The 20295-nt window shown below is 62.2% G+C and overlaps 2 protein-coding genes across 3 annotated transcripts in view; both read right to left on the reverse strand.

The window, feature by feature from the left end:
- HTRA1 (HtrA serine peptidase 1) overlaps nt 1–8779 on the reverse strand; it is a 33931-nt gene extending 25152 nt beyond the window's left edge. Inside the window, exon 1 of one of the 2 annotated variants that reach the window (XM_059661832.1) lies at nt 8185–8779. In XM_059661832.1, coding sequence (XP_059517815.1) covers nt 8185–8659 — 475 coding nt within the window. In that variant the 5' untranslated portion in view covers nt 8660–8779. The remainder of the gene's footprint in view (nt 1–8184) is intronic. The other variant, XM_059661833.1, reaches the window with a different exon arrangement.
- The window catches only part of DMBT1 (deleted in malignant brain tumors 1), a 256667-nt gene that overhangs the window by 235674 nt on the left and 698 nt on the right, over nt 1–20295 (reverse strand). The window lies entirely within an intron of this gene.

The following is a 20295-nucleotide window of genomic DNA, read 5'->3' on the forward strand; positions in this document are numbered from 1 at the left end:
GCGGCTTTGAACACGTCACCACGTGTGTCTCTTTCACCGTCAGCAAACGTGTCCCGTGAAGATGAAGATGAGGCACAAAGGAGAAGCACATCTTCAGGGGCCTAATGCCTTGGTTCTCAAACTGTGTGCCGAGGCACCCCGGGGTACCACAGCGAGCGGACAGGGTATTTCGAGTTTCCTGGGGAGAGACGGTGACACTGGGTATCCTGGACGCCTTGAGGACTAGGTCTCGGCCGTTCATTCCCTTTCGAAGTCAGGCCTCAGGACAGTCCTTTGGACGAGACTGTATCTCCGTGAACCTGGGTTTCCGGTGGTCTCTGTGCTGCAAGCAGATACACAACCAACGCGGACATGGGAATGGGGTGGCGGCGTCCGATCCGATTCCGAGATCCGAGAGGCCGGGTGGCACCAGCAGGTGGGCACGTCCCATCCGTAAGTAACCGAGGTTATTAAATGAAGTGAAATAAATGCCTCAGACAATTTTCCTGCGAATGGCTACCAGGAACGAGGTCGTAAGGACACAAGCACCTGTGACGTGCTGAGGCCTCATCACTGGGTCAAGGGGGCTGCTAGGCAGTGCTCTGGCCTGAGGTCACGTGGCTCTGACTCCCCACGTCTATCCCAGGGCTCCCTGCTCGCCCTCCACTCCCCGAAACCCCCTCCCCAGGCCTCTCCGCCCGCCTTGCACGCACAGGCCTGCTCTTCCCACCTGGCCACGCCGACAACTGTGCGTCAGCACAACGCTGGGCACCAAACAAGCCTTCCCTCTCCTGATTCCCGTGAGCCCAGGCGTGTCTCACCGTCTGCAGAGACGGGAAAACAGCTCGGAGGAGAGGCACAGAGCTCAGAGCAGAGGGGGAACTCCGAGTGTCCGGCTGCCCAGCTGGCGCTCTGCTTGGCGTCCGGGGCCTCCCATCCAGGTCGCAGCCCAGCCTCCAGCCCCCGCAGCCCACGCGGTGGAGGGGGCAGCTCCCCACATCCGGGCCTGGGAGCGCAGGGCCGGGACTCCCATTAACAAGCCACCCCTCGCTCACGGCAAAACAATCGCGCAACCCAGTTTCTCGCCGGAGCGGATGGGGAGAGCGGATTCGGAAAACAGGACGCAGTGTTCGAGGGGAGAGAGATGAATCCTCCTTTATTCGGCGGGAACTGCATGTTCCCAAAATTCAAATCAGCCTGCAGAGCAGACGGCCCGAAACCAAGGCACTTCAGTGCCCTGTCCCAGTTCACAGGGCCCAGCGCACAGCGGGAGCTGGGCCCCTCATTCCAAAATCAATTAGGAATTCCAGGACGGTCCCAGCAGAGGGTCACATGGGGGCCCGGGGGCCACACCAGGGTTGCACCCCCATCATGCCGGCCCTGCCTGCAGTCCTGACTCATTGGATCTAAAACCCAGAGTGCAGCCCAGGCCGGTCTGGCTCGGTTGGATGGGCAGCGTCTAATGCACCGAAAGGTCACCGTTTTGATTCCAGCTGTGGGTTCGACCCCTGGTTGGAGTGGGTATGGGAGGCAGCCAATCGATGTTTCTCTCTCACATCGATATTTCTCTCTCTCTTCCTCCCTCTCCCTCCCTTTCTCTCTAAAATCAATTTTAAAAAAACATATTAAAAACAAAACAAAAATAAAACACAGCTCTAGCCATTTTGGCTCAGTGGATAGAGCATCGGCCTGCAGACCGAAGGGTCCCGGGTTCGATTCCGATCAAAGGCAGGTACCTCGGCTGCAGCAACCCATCGATGTTTCTCTCACATCGATATTTCTCTCTGTCTCTCCCTCTCTCTTCCACTCTCTCTAAAACTCAATGGAAACACATCACAGGTGAGGATTACACACAAACACTAAAAACCAGGTGCAGGTACGTGCTGAGATCGCTCTTGGTCAGGAGCTGATGGAGACGCTGCCGGCAGCTGGCCGAGCCCAGGGCCCCGGGCAGCCTCCAGGGCGGACAGAGTGCCCGCAGGCAGGGAGGCAGGCACCCATCTCCCATGGGCACGGAGGGGCCTGGGCACGGAGGGCCTGGCACAGAGGGCCTGGGCACAGAGGGCCTGGCACAGAGGGCCTGGCACGGAGGGGCCTGGGCACAGAGGGCCTGGCACGGAGGGGCCTGGGCACAGAGGGCCTGGCACAGAGGGCCTGGCACGGAGGGGCCTGGGCACAGAGGGCCTGGCACGGAGGGGCCTGGGCACAGAGGGCCTGGCACGGAGGGGCCTGCCAGCTGGTTCCCTGCAGCTGCAGAGAGAAGCACAGGCAGGAGGGGCATCACCTGGAAGGAGACAGGAAAGACGCAGCTTCCGTGTCAAAGTGCCCAAGGCCCTGGGACGAGTCCCGTTCAAATAAACCGGAGTCTCGAGGACCGGCTGTCACGATTTCTAAGGCCCCACACTGAACGGGACGACTGTCCTCGCCGCTTTCTGCGCAGAAATAGTAACCGTGGAGGGTTCCGGGCCCATTTCTCTCCTCTTCCCGAGCCGAGGAGGAGGGGCCGCGCCTGGAGGCCTGGCCCGCGCACCTGGACGTCCAGGCCCCTCCTCCCGGGATGGCCTCCCCAACGCTCGACGCTGCGCGTGGGAAAATCCCGCCCTACGCCAGACCCCAGGCTATGACTGCCCCACCCCCAGGTGCCGGAGCCAGTGACGTTCGTGGGGCTGGGCCAGGGCCCGGCAGGGGCGGGAACAGCCGGCAGGTGCGGGCCAGAGGCTGAGGCCGCCATCCCACCCGATGAGCAACCAGCTGGTGGCAGGCTGCCCGTCAGTCACAGGCCCCGCGCCTGCGGCCTCCACTCCCCGGGGCTGCGCTTCAAGGGGCCCGAGCTGAGCCTCTCCTCTCCATCTCCTCGGCCACAAGGGAAACAGGCCTGCGTGCACGGCCACGCTGAGCTGACCTACTTCGTGTGGCAGGAAAAGTTTCCACTCGGTTCCGCCACACGGAACCGAGGCTCCTGCAGGCCGGGCGTGTGGCTGGGACTGTCCTCAGGGAGCCGGCTGGCTGCTCAGGTCGCAAACACAGGGCTCACTTTCCTCCTGATAGGCATCTGGCCTCCCAGCCCCCGGCTCCTCTTCCTGCCGCGCCCTCCCGTCCGCGAGGCCCGGGCGGCGGGAGCGAGGGCTCCAGTACGAAGGGGTCTGGACGTGGCCCCCCACCGTCCTCGGTCACCCCCACAGGCCCCTGGTGGAGGGGGCAGCCTGGGGCTGGGGGCCAAGGGGCGAGAAGGTAGAGGGGCATGACCTGCGCTGAAGCCAGCCCTCCCTCCGGGACCTCAACACCCCTCCCTGGGACGGACAGGCCCCGCGGGCAGGACATGGTGAGGACACAGTCGGCCCGAGGGCACTGGGAAGTCACAGTCCACCCAACACAGCGTCCAGACCAGAAAGTCCCCAACTTCCGGCCAGAAACCAGGCGCAGGCTGCCCTGGGGCCACCAGGGGCGGAACCAGGAGGCAGTGACTGAGGCTGGGAAGCCCCATTGGTGGGGGTTGAACCACAGCCTCCAGGTGGCCCTGGCGTCAAAGAAGCCCCCAGAAGCGTGCGAGCCCCAGACCACGGGCTCCGTCCGGCTCTGCCTCCTCCTCCTGGGGCCTGGGGCAGTGTCACTTCTCAGAGCTTCATCTGCTTCCTCAGCTGGAAAACGGGACACGCCCCCCCCCCCCCCATCCAGGAGGGCGATGGGAGAGAACGAGGCAGCCTGGCCAGCGGGGCTCAGGGGCTGAGCGTCCACCTAGGAGCCAGGAGGTCAGGGCTCCATTCCCGGTCAGGGCCCGGGCCCGGGTTGCAGGCTCATCCCCCTAGGGCGCGTGCAGGAGGTGGTCAATTGATGTTTCTATCTCTCCATCCCTCTCCCTTCCTCTCTCTCTAAAAGTTCAATAAAAATATATTTTAAAAAAAAAAAAAGAAAAGAACAAGACATGCCCACGACACAGCCAGCACCAGGCACGCCTCCCAGAAGCACCCAGGGAGGCAGCTCTTCAGCCGTCCTGTGCAAGGCTGTCCTGGAGCCCTAGACCCTGAGCCCTGTGCCCTCAGGCCTCCGGCCGGCGGAGCCTGTGCCAGGGAAAGGCCTGCGGCTGCCGAACGCTGACCCTCCGCCCTCCGTGCCCAGCTGGCAGCCACCTGCCAGGGCAGCCTCGACCGGCAGAGCCCTCCCGTCCCCCCGCCCCACCGCACGGCGCCTGCCACTCGGAATGCTGGCCCCGAAGAGAGGGCTGCCCCAGCCACGGCGCGAGCCGACGGCTGCTGGACGATCGCTGGGACCGTCCTGGGGCCACCTGACAGGGAGCTCGCGGGCGGGCGGGTCGCGCCAAACCCTGGGAAAGACCAGCTCAGCACACAGGCCGGCTGCCTCCTCCAGACCCAATTGCACAACCCGTTACAAGCCCCCGAGGCCTCAGCGTTGCACAAGGCGCTGACTCACTCTTCGCACTTGGAAACGCTCAGGGTTCCAGCCACAGCTGCGAGCCCCCGGGGACCAGCATGCGGGGGGACGTGACCGCCTCCGGGTGAGGGCCAGCTGCTGCCAGAGCGCGGGGAAGTCTTCGCACAAAATATGCTTATTTGACAACTTGTCCAGGAATCTGACCTCCTCGAGCATCTGGGGCCGCCCACGCTGTTTCTCTTCCCTGGGGCGTGACTGCTCTCTCCTTGGGAGGACTGTCCAAGGCAGGGACACCCAGCAGGCCCGGTTCCCACGGTCTCGGGGCTCCCGCTCCGTCTCCTGGGCCTCACGGACGGCAGGGAAAGCCCAGGCAGCCCAGACTCGGGTCTTCATTCAAGACAAGTCACAGCCCGGCCGGCGTGGCGCCGTGGCTGAGCGTCGACCTGTGAACCAGGAGGTCACGGTGCAATTCCCAGTCAGGGCACAGGCCCGGGTTGCCGGCTTCATCCCCTGTAGGGGGCGTGCAGGAGGCAGCCGGTCCGTGGTTCTCTCTCATCCTTGATGTTTTTCTCTCTCTCCCTTCCTCTCTCTGAAATCAATAAAAACTTATTTAAAACTATATATTCTTTTAAAAAGCAATTGAAATGGCTGCACATCTGTTTCTCTCCCCTTTTCCTTTCTCCCTTCTGAGCGGCAGGGAAGGAGACATGTAAGGACTCAGGAGGGACCTCGCTCCTGGACCCCGGGCGGCAGCGAGGCCCCGGCTCACGGAGCTGGCACGTCACCGCTGTGCTCCCCCAGGGGCCCCAGCAGCCACCACACGCTGAACGCAGCCCGAGGCCACATGCATTGAATGACAGCCTTGGCTTTACCCATCCATCGTTTTAAAAAGGAAATGAGCTTTTAAAGCAGCCAGCCCGGCCTCACCCCCTCACCCCGCTGCCCTGCCAAGGCCTGAGAGGTCGGCGACCAGTCACCTGAGCAGGTGAGAGCCAGGACGTGCCAGTGCCAGAGCCACACCAGCCGCCGGCCCCCGCCCAGCGGCCTTCCCAGGAACCCTCAGCCCTGCCCAGTCCAATTCCTTCTTCGAATCGAGCCCGGCCACAGCCGTTCATTCACTGAGAATAAAGCTCCTGGGAAGTCTGATGTCTCAGTCCCAGGCATGAACTGCGACCAGATCCCACAGCTCCGGCCCACAGGCCTGCCGTCGCGTCCAGCCAGTGAGCTCATGGCCCCCACAATTGCTCCCTGAAGGCAGTTATTTTTTTATGTATTTGTATTGATTTCAGAGAAGAAAGGAGAGAGAAACCTCAGTGATGAGAGAGACTCGCATCGGCTGCCTCCTGCACGCCCCCCACTAGGGATGGAGACCACAACCCGGCCTGTGCCCTGACCAGGAATCCACCGTGACCTCCTGGCTTATAAGTGGCCGCTCAGCCCCTGAGCCACACTGGCCAGGCAGATGCTCTCTTTTGAAGGGTGATACAGTCCACCACCACCCAGAGGCCCCGCACGCCTCCCGAACGCTGCCACCAGCCCAGGCACCTCCCTGTGGCAGGCCCCGCCTCCCTGTCCTCACTCCTTGCTCCCGACACCCCCTCCGGACCCCGGAAACCCTGGGCCCCTCGTGTCTTGGAGGCTCCGTCCTCATCCCCGTGCGGCTCCTCCCACCCCAGGCCTCTGTCCAGTGGCTCCTCCTCCAGAGGCCTCCCCCCCCCCCACACACACACACACACACGTGCGCACACACACACATACACACACACACACACACACACACACCCTCCGGCCAAGCCTGAGCCACAGCAGCGGCCAGCTCGCCTCCCCTAGGTGCCAGCAATGACCGCTGCGCTGAATGAACCCTTGGCTCGGGCTCCTGCCCTCGGGGGCACCTCCGGGAGGCCGAGGGCCGTGTGTTAGCGTGTTAGCGTGTTAGCCGCACACGGGTGATAAGCTGAGCCTTCCACTAGGAAAAGACTGGATGGCTGTGTCTCTCAGGCACCTGTTTCCTCATTCATTCCTTCCTTCCTTCCTTCATTCCTTCCTTCACTCATTCATTCCTTCCTTCATTCGTTTGTCATCCATGCACAGGTGCCTCCTCTGAGCCGGGCAGACGGACGGACGCACAGGATGCCGGGCACACTGCGTGCAGAGCTCCCCACACATTCTCAGGAAGCGGGAGGGTGAACACAGGCGCACCCCTCCTCCAGGCCACTCGCCTGCCCCCGGGAGCCTGCTGCGGCCTCCGGCCAGCGGGAGAGGGCCTGCCTCCCCCACACGCCGACTGTGGCACTGCCAGGCCTGAGCGGCTAAAGGACTCCACCTCCCTGGCCATCCACCAGGTGCCCGAAGGTCCAGTTACTCAGACCGGGCGCAGCGAGACCACCAGCAGGCACGGCTGGGCGGCGCTGACAAAAACACGCCACGGGCTTTCTAAGTCACCGCCTCCCACCCAGATGCCACAGCAGCTCAACCCGCGCCCGGGTGTGCGTCGCGTCCCCTGCCAGGCGCGTCTCCTGCCAGGCGCGTCTCCTGCCAGGCTTCCTGAGAGCGGCTCTGGTTCCGGAACATCCGCATACACAGCGCAGCCCGACCTCTCCGCCCGGGGCTCTGCGCCAGCCGCCTGGGTCCCTCCCGCCACCTCCTCAATGTCCCGGTCCTGCGCCACCCTAAGCTGGTTTCTGCTCGGGCTGCCGCCTGCCCAGCTGGGATGCACTCCCAGCCTTCTGCAAACTTCCTCCATCCGGCCCGACACCCTCCCAGCTCTGGGCTGAGCACCAGCGGGCGCCCCCTGCGGAAGGCTGTCTGGGTTCCAATCCAGCTGGTGGCCTCGGGCAAGGAGTTCAACCTCAGTCCTCGTGGGGCACCTCGCAGACGCCTCCTCCTGAGGCCGGGGGCCCACGCGCGACACCCCGGCACAAGGACGGGCACGGGGTGGGCACCCCAGGCGTGCCTGTCCTGCCATCCGGTCCCTGCAGGTCCCTGCGCTGAGGGTGGGCACCGGCCCCCAGGGGAAGAGGCCCTCCGGTCCTCCTGCGCGCACCACACGGCCACCCAGTCAGTTACATTCCCGCCGAAAACCCAGCCGAGCCCTGCGGCCCCCTGGCCCCGGCCGGCACTGCCCGTGAGGAGCCAGCCTGTGGCTGCAGCGGGGACAGGGCTGCCCCGACCAGGCTGCACCGGCACAGCTGAACTCCCATTGTTTTCCACATGGTCTCTGCCTGGAGGGAAGCCTCGCTCTGGAAGGGAGAGAGAGAGAGAGAGAGAGAGAGAGAGAGAGAGAGAGAGAGAGAGAGAGAGATTCTCTGCCCTTGGCCCCCCACCCCCAGGAGCTGCTTGTTGACAGGAAGATGTGTGAACAGGACACTCTCCTCTCCAGCCCGCACCTCGCCTCCCCTTCCCATTTCCTGGCACAGAAGCCAGGAGGCAGGCGGGCGGGCAGCACCCGGGGAGGCCTGGGTGCCGCGATGAAGTGAACGAGGGGCGCATGGGGTGGAGGGCAGAGAAGTTGAAGGGAGAAGCGCCAGAAACGAGCCCACCTCCCCGCCCCAGGCCCCTCTCCTGTCGGATCCCCCTTCCTGCCCGGCCCGTCCGGGTCGCCGGTGCTGTGTGCCTCCCCCGGGGCACCCACAGACGCCCTCCAGGCGGGACCCTGGCACCCGGACTCCGACCGAGCGCGGAACCCACAGCCGGTTCGGCGGAGGGGGGCGCCCTGCCCTGCCCCCAGCGAGGGGGCCCTTTTCGCCCGCCGCGCGCCCTGCTCCTGGGGTGCCCGTCGGTCCGCGGGGCTGGGAGGGGGCGGGCGGGCGGCGGTACCTGGGCCGCAGGCGCCGCGCTGCAGGACGATGACCGGCGGCCGCTGCAGGCTCTCGGCGCGGCGGCTGGCAGCGCGCAGGCGGCACAGGTTGGCGTAGGTGTTGGCGTCGCTGCCGCACACGGGCTCGGCGCTGGCGCACACGCAGAGGCCGGGCTGCGCGCGCCGCCGCACCGTGGCCGAGGCGGGCACCCCGAAGGGCACCACGCACTGCAGCCCCTCGCCGCACGGGCCCTCCTGCGGGCCGCACTCGGCGCCCTCGGGCGCGCCGCACACCTCGCAGCAGCCGCAGGCGTCGCGGACGCGGCCGGCCTCGCAGGGTCCCGGCAGCCGCGGGCAGCGCGCGGGGTCGCAGCGCTCGGGGCACCCGGCGGGGGCGGCCGGCGAGCGGGCGGCCCGGGGCAGCTGCGCCCAGACAGGCGCCGCGAGCAGCAGCAGCAGCAGCGGCGGGAGCAGCGGGGCGCGCGCGGGCTGCATGGCGGCTCCGGCTCCGGCTCCGACGGCGGCGGGAGAGGCTGAGAGCGGCGCCTGCGGACGCGAGGGACGGCGGTGCGAGTGCGCGGCCCGGCCCACTGGTGCGCGGCGAGGAGCCGCCTGGGGACGGGCAGGGCGCCCGGGACTGGGGGGGGGGGGGGGGGGCGGGGCGGGGGCTGGACGGGACCGCCCGCAGCGGGGGGGGGGGGCGGGGGGGGGGCGAGCGGGGCGGGCCGCTCCCCGGGCCTGTCTCCGGGTCTGCGGGTCCCACTTACTCTCCTTTGCGGGTCGCCCACCGCGACTCGCCGGAAACTAGAAGGAGACTCTGCAAAGCGCACCCTGAGCCCCGCGCGGCCTCGGGAGGTTCCCGCAAAAGGCCAAGCGGGACCGCCTGCCGCGGGGCGGGGCGGGGCGGGAGGTGGCGGCGCGGGGCTGGGGCGCGGGGCCAGGGCGCGGGGCCGGGGCGGCGGCTCGGAGGCGGGCGAGCACCCTCTGGAGCTGCCCGGCGCGCCCACCCCGGCGCCCTGGCCCCGAGCACCGTGCAGAGGGCGGCGCCGCGGGCCTGGCAGGGAGCTCACGGCCCCTCCGTTAACTGAGTGACAGCCTAGAGGAGCGATTAGAGTTTCATCACGTGCGTCCGATTCCTTCTCCAGCAGAATCGACAGGAAGGAGGTGGGAGACTCTGGGGGGGGACAGGGGGGCAGAGGGCTGGGCTGGTGAGTCTTCACCCTCAAGATGATTTATAAACACTGTTGTTTTTAAATAAAATGGCTCGCCTTTGCTCTTCCACTTAAGTATCTGGTGTGTCTTTGGGGACAGACGTGAGTCACTGGGGGGGGCAGAGGTGACCTTGGAGGAGGGTCCCCAAACGGGGCGCCCCCAGGCCGCATGGGGCAGGTGGGCCAAGCTCCAGGCGCTGGAGTCCCATGAAGAATAGGAAATCGGGCCTGTGGTCGATCTTTCTGCCCTAACATCTCCGCACCTAGAAACAGTGCTGCTTGTTTTAATAGATTTGTATGGATTTCAGAGACGAGGGGGGAGGGAGAGAGAAACATCAATGATGAGAGAGAATCGCAGATCGGCTGCCTCCTGCACACCCCCCACTGGGGATCCAGCCCGGAACTGGGCCTGTGCCCTGACCTGGAATGAACCCTGACCTCCTGGTTCATAGGTCAGCGCTCACCACTGAGCCACGCGGCTGGGCTCCACCCTGTTTCTGTGCAGCTGGGCTGAGTGAGGCCTGAGCGCTCGCAGCCCTCACGCGGCTCAGGTGCTGCTGACCGCTGGCCTGGGCACCCCTCTGGGTAACGGACCAAGCGTGTCCCTGACGGGTCCTGTCCCTTCTCGGCTCCCACTCTGGGTGGTGCCTGGGGGAGAGGCCAGGCTCCCGGGCGCCTGCAGAGACCCCCAGGGCAAGTCTGGGACTCAGTTCCGTAAATGACAGAATCCGGTCGGCGCCGGTGTTCTGACTGGGTCACTTCACTGCGGCTGGGTGAGGGGGTGGGCGGGTGGTGTTGTCTAAAGAAGATGCTGAAGAATTTAGAGGTCCATGTCCTCCGCGTTTCCTTTCATTCTTGAATGTTCCGAGGTTGAGAGTGATGAAGCAGGTGTGGTTCAGATGTAGGGAAACGGGGTGAAGGGTAATGAGAGTTTGGTACTGGCTGCGCAACTTTTCTCTAAACCTAAACTGATTTCAAAATTAAAAGCAAAAAACTTTTCAAAAGGAAAAATTAGGCCTGGCCAGCGTGGCTCATTGGTTGAGCGTTGTCCTTGCACCAAATATCGCCAATTCGATTCCCGGTTGGGGCGTGTACGGGAGGCAACTGATCAGTTTCTCTCTCCCTCACTCCCTCTCTCTCTAAAAAATAATCAATTAAAACATTTTTAATAATTAGTATTTTTTAAAGGAAAAAAATACCCTATCAATGAATCAAAAACTTAGAGGAGCCGAGGAGGCCCCCGGGGCCACGCGATCCATCGTCGACAAAGCAGGACCACAAGGAGACAGCACTTCACACCAGGTCTCTGGCCGGAACCACAGACCAGGGAGAAGCAGAGGTGACAGGATGGGGAGGACGGAACACGGTGCGGCCACTCGAACAGCCATCTGGCCAGTCCTCAAATACAGTCCCCATGTGACCCCGCAGTCCTGCGCCTCGGCCGAGAGACGCCAAACCACGTGACCACACAGAACCGTGCTCAGATGCTCACAGCAGCATCCCCCCCCCCCCAAGGCGGCAGTGCCCCCACGTCCAGCGGCCGTGCCCTATCTGTGCAGCGGACGGTTACTCAGCCGGGAAAACGGGTGACGTGCTGGTAGTGCCCCAGCGTGGCGACCTCAGAAACATCACCTCAGAGGAAGAAGCCAGGCACAAAGACCCCAGACCCATGACGCCATTCACATGAAATGTCTGGGCCGGAGAAAGGGAGAGAGAGAGAGAGAGAGAGAGAGAGAGAGAGAGAGAGATGGAGGGGGGGAGGGAGAGGGAGAGAGAGAGGGAGAGAGAGAGATGGAGAGGGAGAGGGAGAGAGAGAGGGAGAGGGAGAGGGAGAGAGAGAGAGAGAGAGATGGAGAGGGAGAGGGAGAGGGAGAGAGAGAGGGAGAGAGAGAGATGGAGAGGGAGAGAGAGAGAGAGGGAGAGGGAGGAGACTGGTAGCTGCTTAGGGTGGGGGTGAGGGCAGAGAGGCAGTCGCTACAGGGTGGGGCTCTTTCTAAGGTGATGAAATGTCTGAAATTGGTTGTGGTGGTGGGCGCAGGTGTGTGTGAGTACACTGAAAACCTCCGCGTGTGTGCATTTCCACAGTGAATTGCATGGTCTCTGAATTACATCTCAATTAAAAAAACAAACCAACAAACCCCTAGGCGGTGCCAGGGTTCCAGGGACCCCAGAGCCCCAGGCTGAGCCCACTGGCGGCGCTGCCTTGTCGTGACGTCATGTGGGTGTGTTTACACGCCTGTTATTCCCCGGCCAGGGTGACGCCTCAGAGACCCAGACCCCGGCTGGGAATTCCATCTGCAACGCCCAGCCCTTCAACCAGCCCGTCTGTTCCGATGAACTGATGAACTCCGGTCGCCGGCCCAGGGGCTGGGCGTGGCCTGGAGCCCGGAGCCTGACTAGCCCGCTGTGCCCCCCCCCCCCTGCCCACGGCGGGCACCGGGCACCGGCCGCCTCTTGGTCCAGGTAGGACCTCGCAGCGGGAGCAGGTACAGCTTTCAGGTTAATCCACGTTTATCTTGATTTTTATTTCCTTTCTTCCCTGAAATTGGTCCCAGGGCGCCAGGCGCTCTCCCGGAGGAGAGGGGTAGGGTGTGGTCTCTGCCGCCCACGGCGATGGCTGGGCGCCAGGGCTGCAGTAGCTGACGGGACCTCCGGGTCCGGAGCCAGCACCAGCCGGGGTCACGCTGGGCAGGGCTGGCTTCGAGGTGGTTCTGGGCCTGGGGCTAAACCCCCGGAGGCCTGGGCGTTATCTCGGACTGAAACTGTCTCTGTGACCCACAGGCCCCAGGCTCCTCCCCAGATGACCGGGTGCTGATTAGGACTGTGGCCCTGAGGCTGGACCCCTAAGTGCAGGGGAGAGGGAGGTGGCTGAGTCAGGGTGCCGGGTGGGGCCAGGCTGAGTCACAAGAAAGGAGGAAAGGTCACGGTCAAGACGTGAGCAGACGTGAGCAGCGATGAGCACTGCAGAGCCGCTGTCCGCGGGCAGCCCTTGGCCGCGGTGGGGAACTGGATGCGGCCTCGCTCCTGCTGGGGAAACGCTGGCCGGGGCCCAGCCATGCGTCTGCGGCAGCAGCTAATGCCTGTTCCACCCGCAGCTTAAGGACAAGATGGACCCAGGCCAAGCTGCAGTGTCAGCACAAACCCCAGGACAAGGGAAGCCGGGCCCCAGCGGGTTCGAGTCAGCCCCTCCCTGGGCTCGGGGACCCAAGGCCACGGCGGGGAAGCTGCAGCGCCAGGACCCGGTCCCAGGGCCTGAGGCCACGGGGGGACCACGGAGGGGACCACGGAGGGGACCACGGAGGGAGCTGGGGTTGGAAAACTGCCTCAGGGCTTGAGGGCAAAGGGGCCACGTGCTCACCGGGCTGACTCAGGAGGCCTACGTGAGGCCTTGCAAAGCGGAGACCTAAAGTGGCTGCAAAGGGCCCGACGGGAAAACCTCTCATTAAAGGGCCGTCTGTGGTGGAGAGTCACGTCCGCGGCCGGTGTCCTCCCCGGCAAGGTCAGCCTCGCCCGCACTGAGCCTGTGTCTGCGTCTGAGATAACGCCCGTGAAACGGTCACCTGTGCTTCCTTCTCTGGACCCTCAGGGCACAAACGGCGCCAGGGCGGAGGCACAGACGCCCTCGTGGTTCAGTCCCGTGCTCACTGCTGACTGCTAGCCGTCGGCACCCACCGGAGTGAAGGAGCTGCGTCCGAATTTTCCTTCCCCCTTCGCTTTCTCCCGCCTCCCTCAGCTGTCACCGGTGGGTTTCGTTAACCCCCTGGCGTCTCCCCTTTAGATGTAATGGTTAAAAGGGGAAAACCCGCGTTCCCCGGAGCGCTGCTTCCACGGAGATCCTGCTTCCCGCACTTGTCCACCGTTCGGCTCAAATAAACTCACAAAATTCTCCACAGGTTTGAATGCCTCCTCCTTGAACAGAGTCCACTCAGGGGCTCACAACCTGATGTTTTTCACGTGAAAATAATTTGCAGGGAGACGGAGAAACAGGGCGGAATAGAAACACTCTCAGAAATTATAAGTGACAATATCGGGGAGTCAGGGGGCTTCCCGGAGGCGGGGCTGGGCCGTGACCTCTGAGTCCCCGGAGGCCAGGAATCCCCAAAAGGATGGGGGGGGCGGGGCTCCCTGCCCCCACGGTGAGCAGCGTTCTCGCTTCTCAGGGAACACAGGCCACTCAGCGCGTTCTCCCTTCTCCGCAGTCACTGCTGCAGGACAGGCCCCGGGCACTCGTGTCCCTTGCAGCACCAGCCACGTGACAAAACCTGACCGTTAATGCCAGGAGGGCTCCTGCTGGAAAAGGGGACACGCCCTCCCGGCCAGACAGCGGCGGCCACAGGACTCGCCGGCCTGCGGCACGGCCGGGGCTCAGCTTAAACTGTTTATGCGGAGTGGGCACCTCTCCAGGTCCCCGATACGTGCCTGTCCATCTAGAACAGCGGTTCTCAACCTGTGGGTCGCGACCCCTTTGGCGGTCGAACGACCCTTTCACAGGTGTCGCCTAAGACCATCCTGCATATCAGATATTTACATGACGATTCATCACAGTAGCAACATGACAGTGATGAAGTAGCCACGAAAATAATTGTATGGTTGGGTCACAACGTGAGGAGCTGTGTTTAAAGGGCCAGAAGGTTGAGAACCACTGACCTAGAAGACTATCAAGCCCTGGCTGGTGTTGCTCAGTAGATAGAGCGTCAGCCTGAGGACTGAAGGATCCCGGGTTCGATTCCCCATCAGGGTACGTGCCCAGGTTGAGGGCTCGATTCCCAGCGCGGGGCGGGCATGAGGCAGCCGATCCATGATTCTCTCTCATCTTTGATGCCTCTCTCTCTCCCTTTCCATTTCTCTCCAAAGTCAATAAAAATATATTTTTTAAAAAAGAACTACTTAACAAAAACAAAAACAAAAAAGATGCCGACCTCGGCCACAACTCCCCACCATGATCCGCTTCTCGTCACAAATGATGCTGGACCACCCCACGTGTCCGCCTCTGAGTTTGCAAGGCCGCCAGGGCCGGCAGCCTCCTCGGAGCTGGTCAGGCGTGGTGTGTGGCCCCGTTCCGTCCACGCTGACCACGCTGACCACGCAGGCCAAGAGCGTGGCCTCGGCCGCCCACAGCAGCGGCTGCCACACTGTGCCCCACGCAGGAGTGGCCGTCCCCCTCCCACCCCCGGGTCTCACGTGGCTTCCCGCCTTGTTTACGCCTCCGGAATCCACGGAGAGCTGGATTGGGCTGCTTCCCTGCCTAACGTTTCCCGCATCTTGAAGATGTTGCTCCTTAAAGGGCCGGCGTGGAGGGAGCCGAAGCTCACACTGAGCTCCAGTCCAAGGAGCCGGTGAGAGGCCGGGCAGGGAGAGAGCTGGGGCATCGGGCTGTGTTGGGGGGAAGCGGGGGGGGGGGCGGGGGGGGAAGGTAGCCCCTCAGAGAGAGCGGCTTCTTCAGGGAACGGAACGGGGCGGAGTGGGAAGGCAAAGGGGACGGCCCGGCTTTGGGTGGGAGGCGCAGGGGAGGAGGGCACAGGGGAGGAGGGCAGGGCGGCGGGAAGCCTGACCCAGCACCGAGCGGCCCTGGATGGAGCAGGAGTCACGGTCACGGCAGCGCTGGATCCCAGGTTCTTGCTAAGAAACCGCACGCTGCGCCCCGAATTCCGGTTCTTCCAAGACTCGGAAGACGGTGGACGAAAAGGGGCCACACGCTGACCTGGGAGCTCAGGGGAGGCCTGCGCGGCCCTGCCAACCCAGAGCCCTCAGGGGGCCGCGGAGGATGGTGCGGAATAAAAGCTTCAACAACAAGGAGCTCGGGGGGCAGTCACGTCCCAGGCCGGTGTCCGGGACAGCGATCGGCGTCTACCTGTCCTGAGTGTTGTCTTTTGCATCTCAGGTAAGCCCGGCGGAGGGCCGGGGTCACGGGGAACGGCCCTTCTCCCGACCCCTCGGGCACAGCAAGTGGCAGGAGGGAGCCCACACGTTCGCTCCCTCCTGTTCTTGTCGTGTTACCTGGACGGTGAGCTGTGCTGCGCCCACCTGTGTAAGGAAGCAGGTGCCCAGCATGTCACTCACCCAATCCCAGCGGCCCCCTGGGCTTTCTGCGCCTCCTCGTCTACCGGCGATGGGTTTCCCGTGCCCCCTTCTGTCTCCTCCTCGGACTGTGACGTGTGAGAAGCTGCATCACCGGGGCACTCACTGTCCCTGGATCCTGCTTCCCGGCCATGGCCCACCGTTTGGCTCAGATAAACGCACACACTTTACAGGTGTGCATGGTTTGTACTTCATCACCATCAGGTGAACACAGGCTGTGGCCGCCTGGGCAGGAGGAGTGGCCACGTGACCAGGCGGGAGCATAATTCCGATTCCTTTCCAAAAGCTGAAGAAAACGGTCCAGACTCCTTCGGCGAAGCTGGAACAAAACCACAAGAGCGACGAAGACGCGAACCCCCAGAACCGAAAGTACAGGCCTGCCCCCTTGATGCAGGAACCCCAATAAAATGACAGCAAACACCCAGCAGCAACTTAAAAAGCAGCCGGCGTTTTTCCCAGAAACCGCACGACAGTTAAATATTAGAAAATCAATGAGCCCGATTCGCCGGATGAGTCGTCCGGGGCGGGGACGGTTCCCACAGACGCCGCGTTCCCGGGACCAGCACCTGCGCCCAGGTGGCTCACCTGCGCGCCTGCCCTGCTCCCCACAGCAGCGCCCCCCGGGACCAGGTCCCCCTCCCGGGACGCCGGGGCCTCCTGCTGCGGGGCTGAGCCGCATCCCTTGCTCCTCCGCACCCCCGTCTTCCCAGCGGGCTCAGCCCCGTCTCCCCACGCGCCGCTCAGGGCCGTGTCCTCTGCTGGGACCGAGGCAGGGGCCATCTCCACTGCTGCGCCCCCCACCCCACCGCACCCTCCGCGACGGCCCCCCACGGGCACCCATGCAGACCCCGCCCACTCGGGCCCGAGGCCACGCCCTCTGCAGGTGCGGGTGGTTCCAGCGCCCCCCCACCTCCCGCACCCGAGTCCTGGACGGGTGGGTCATCCCCGCACTAAATGCCCCGCCTTCCGCCTTCGGAGATCTTGCTTCTGCTGCCGCCACTGCCCCTTCTCTGCTCCCACCGCTGCTGCTGACCCCTGGAGTGCTGGCCCGTGTGGCTCAGTGGTGAACATCCACCTAGGCACCTGGTCACCGTTGGATTCCGTTCAGGACACAGGCCCGCGTAGCAGGCTCCATCCCCAGTAGGGACGTGCAGGAGGGCCCGATCCATGATTCTCTCTCATCATGGGTGTTTCTCTCTCCCTCTCCTTTCCTCTCTTTGAAGTCAATACAAATATATGTATTTTAGAGACAGCGGTTTGCCCCACCAGTCCACCCCACCTGCTCCTACGAGGACACCAGTGGCTCCTCGTCCCCAAACCCACGGCCGCCCCTCCGTTGGCCTCCTTGAGGAGGAGCTGCGGTGAGGCGTCTCCTCACCCTCCTCCTCGTCCCTCCTCACGCGGCTCCACATCCCACACTCTCCCCACCCTGCCAACCGGGTGAGTGCCACGGGGACCCAGGCCACAGCAGGGTGTGTGGGACGGTCACGGAGGAATGGCCGCCCCTGGACCAGAGGACCCGTTCGGAAAGAACAGTAGCCCTGGCCGGTGTGGCTCCGCGGACAGAGCGCTGGACAAAGGGTCCCGGCTCCTCCCGGTTGCGGGCTCCTCCCCGCCCGGGCCCTGGTCAGGGTGCGTGCAGGAGGCAACCGATCGATGTTTCCCTCACATGGGTGTTTCTGTGTTTCCCTCTCTTCCACTCTCTCTAAAACCAATGGGAAGCGATCCTCGGGGGAGGATTTAAAGAAAGAATCGTAAATAAGGCTCCTCGGGGGACAGACGCCACGCACCGTGAAGTCCTGGCGAGTCCCCGCCCCCCCACACCTGCAGGAAAACCAGTGACCGTGTGAAAGTCAGCTTGGAAGAGAGGGAAGCAATGCACCCTTAAGGGAACAATTTAAAAATTTCTGGGACAATTTGGACCCTTCAGATTCTAAAGGAACATTCTACAAACGTATTGTCACGTCGTGGTGTTTGCTCACACGTCTCCGGCAGCGCTTCCCAGCCTCGCCCACCCTCCCTCCCGGGCCCTCGGACCTCGCCATCTCCACGTGTCATTTCCAGGCCACTGTAGTTTCCCAGGCTTGATTTTATCACATGTTGCACTTTTTTTAAAAATGTATTTTTACTAGAGGCCCAGTGCACGAATTCATGCACAGGTGGGGTCCCTCGGCCTGGCCAGCGATCTGGGTCGATGGGGGCCCGTCTCGCCCAGTCCCAATTGGGGCCAATGGGGGCGGGAGGTTGGCTGTGGGAGCACACTGACCACCAGGGGGCAGCTCCTGCACTGAGCATCTGCTCCCTGGTGGTCAGTGTGCGTCATTGTGACCGGTTGTTCGGGCATAACAGTCGCTTAGGCTTTTATATATATAGGTTGCTTTCAGAGAGGAAGGGAGAAGGAGAGAGAGAAACATCAATGATGAGAATCATGGATCAGCTGCCTCCTGCACACCCACACTGGGGATCGAGCCCGCAACCCAGGCAGGTGCCCTGACCAGGAATCGAACCGTGACCTCCTGGTTCATAGGTTGACACTCAACCATCGAATCACGCTGGCCAGGAACGTGTTGCACTTTGCATCTCTGCGAATTCTGGTCGGGTCTTCATCGTCTTAGGTTTCCCGTGTGCTGCGCACTGTAACCTGAAGGTGCAGATTTCGACCCGGACACCAGGCAACAAGAACGGTCTCCACAGTCGGTTCCAGGGCAAGACTCAGGCACCATGAGGCTGTTTTAATTCTGTCCTGGGGCTGGCAGCCTTAGCTTACATAACGTCACATGTCGGAGCCTACAGTTTCTCAGGGAGGTTGTGATCACACTGGCTATTACTGCTCCTCAAATGTTAACACATTTTACGCAGGAAACGTAGTTATACGTTTTACGTTGACTGGTAGTGCTGACTGGTAGCAGAGCGCGGGACACCTATGAATACGTTTTTTATAGACTAGCGGTAGAATGTGGGTAACGTATAAATACGTAAACTAAAGTTATCGTAATTTTACTGAACGTTGCCATTTGCGCAAAAAATTAGCAAAAATGGCCCGCGCCACCTGTTAGCGCATGATAAAAACTACCCGCAAACAATGTGTTAAATTTAATATATGTATAGAAATCTATCCCTTTGAAATACAAACACTGTTCTGGAAAACGAAAGCAGACTGAATGAAAATTCAGCTCGTTTAGTAATCTGGAGAAAATGCATGTAAACAAAGGGTCGATTGCAGGACGTCTACTGAGGCGGTAGAACCAGGATGGACCAGCGCCCAGCTTTGGTATAAAACAGGTAGGATTTTAAACATCACGAGACTTGGGGCAAGGGACTCCGTTTATTTCCAAGGCTGTGGAACGGGCGGTGGGGGGCCGACAGGAGGGCAGCACTGGGGACCCTCGTGCTGATGGCTGCCCGGGATCCTGACGGGACCCGTGTCACCGTGCTGGTTCTATTTCACTCGTTGCTCAGTGTTATCCTTGGGAAAACGGACTACAGGGCATACACGAGCTCTGAGGTTTCCTCGTAACTATTGAATTGAGTACAGTTATCTCAAAAAAGAACTTAAAGAAGTCATTTGCATATCTTCTCCAATCTTCTATGAGCAAAATAAAGTGAAAGACTCCACAATTGCTTTTTTTGTATTTTTATTTCTTTTAAAATATTTTTGTTGATTTCAGAGAGAGAGAGGGAAAGATAGAAACATCAATGATGAGATCATTGGTAGGCTGCCTCCTGCACACACTGCCCCCCCTCAACCCCTGCCAGGATCAACCCAGAACCCGGGCATGTGCCCTGGCTGGGAATCGAACCCTGACCTCCTGGCTCATAGGTTGATGCATGGCCCAATTGCTTTAAATTTAGCAATGACACAACCAGAAGGTGGCACCATTACCACATGACTAAGGGCATCACTCATTTTAAACATCTATGATAATAGAAGGGTAATACGCTAATTAGACTGGACGAAGCCGGGGCCAGAGGGAAGCCAGCCCGGGTCTTGGGTGCCTGCCGAAGGGAAGCGGTGCCGGCAGCTGGGGGAAGGAAGGCCTACTCTTGCACAAATTTTCGTGCAACGGGCTTCTAGTCCTATCTAATAAAAGACAAAAAGGGTAATTGACCGTGCCTTCGCTACGCTTCCCATGGGCTAATCAGGGCGATATGCAAATTAACTGCCAACAAAGACGGCAGTTAATCGCCAACAAAGATGGCGGTTAATTTGCATACGTAGGCGCCAAGCAATGGAGCGAAGCTGGCTGGCCCCGGGCAGGAGCGGCGAACGAAGGCCAGCGTGGCGAGAGAAGAGCAAAGAGGGAAGCCCGCTGCGCCGGCCTCCGCCACGCCCCCGGGCCCACATGCGGCCAGCAGCAAGGAGCTAAGCCCCTCGCCCGCCGCACCGGCCCCTCAGGGCGAAGAGCGAAGGCCTGGGTTCCGGACGGCGGAGGAAAACTGGTGCCAGCAGCCAGGGCAAGGGGCCCCTAAGGGGCCCCAGACTGCGAGAGGGCACAGGCCGGGCTGAGAGACCCACCCGAGTGCACAGATTTTTGTGCACCGGGCCTCTAGTCCTATATAATAAAAGGCTAATATGCAAATCGACAAGAACAACTGGTTGCTATGACGTGCATCGACCACCAGGGGGGCAGACACTCAATGCAGGAGCTGCCCCCTGGTGGTCAGTGTGCTCTGTGGGAGCGCCGCTCAGCCAGAAGCCAGGCTCAAGGCTAGCGAACGGAGCAGCAGTGGCGGGAGCCTCTCCCACCTCCGCAGCAGCACTAAGGATGTCCAACTGCTGGCTTAGGCCCGCTCCCCGTGGGCCTAAGCCCACTGTCAGACATCCCCCGAGGGCTCCTGGAC

The sequence above is a fragment of the Myotis daubentonii genome, chromosome 13, assembly GCF_963259705.1.
Source record: "Myotis daubentonii chromosome 13, mMyoDau2.1, whole genome shotgun sequence".
Taxonomy (NCBI): Eukaryota; Metazoa; Chordata; class Mammalia; order Chiroptera; family Vespertilionidae; genus Myotis; species Myotis daubentonii.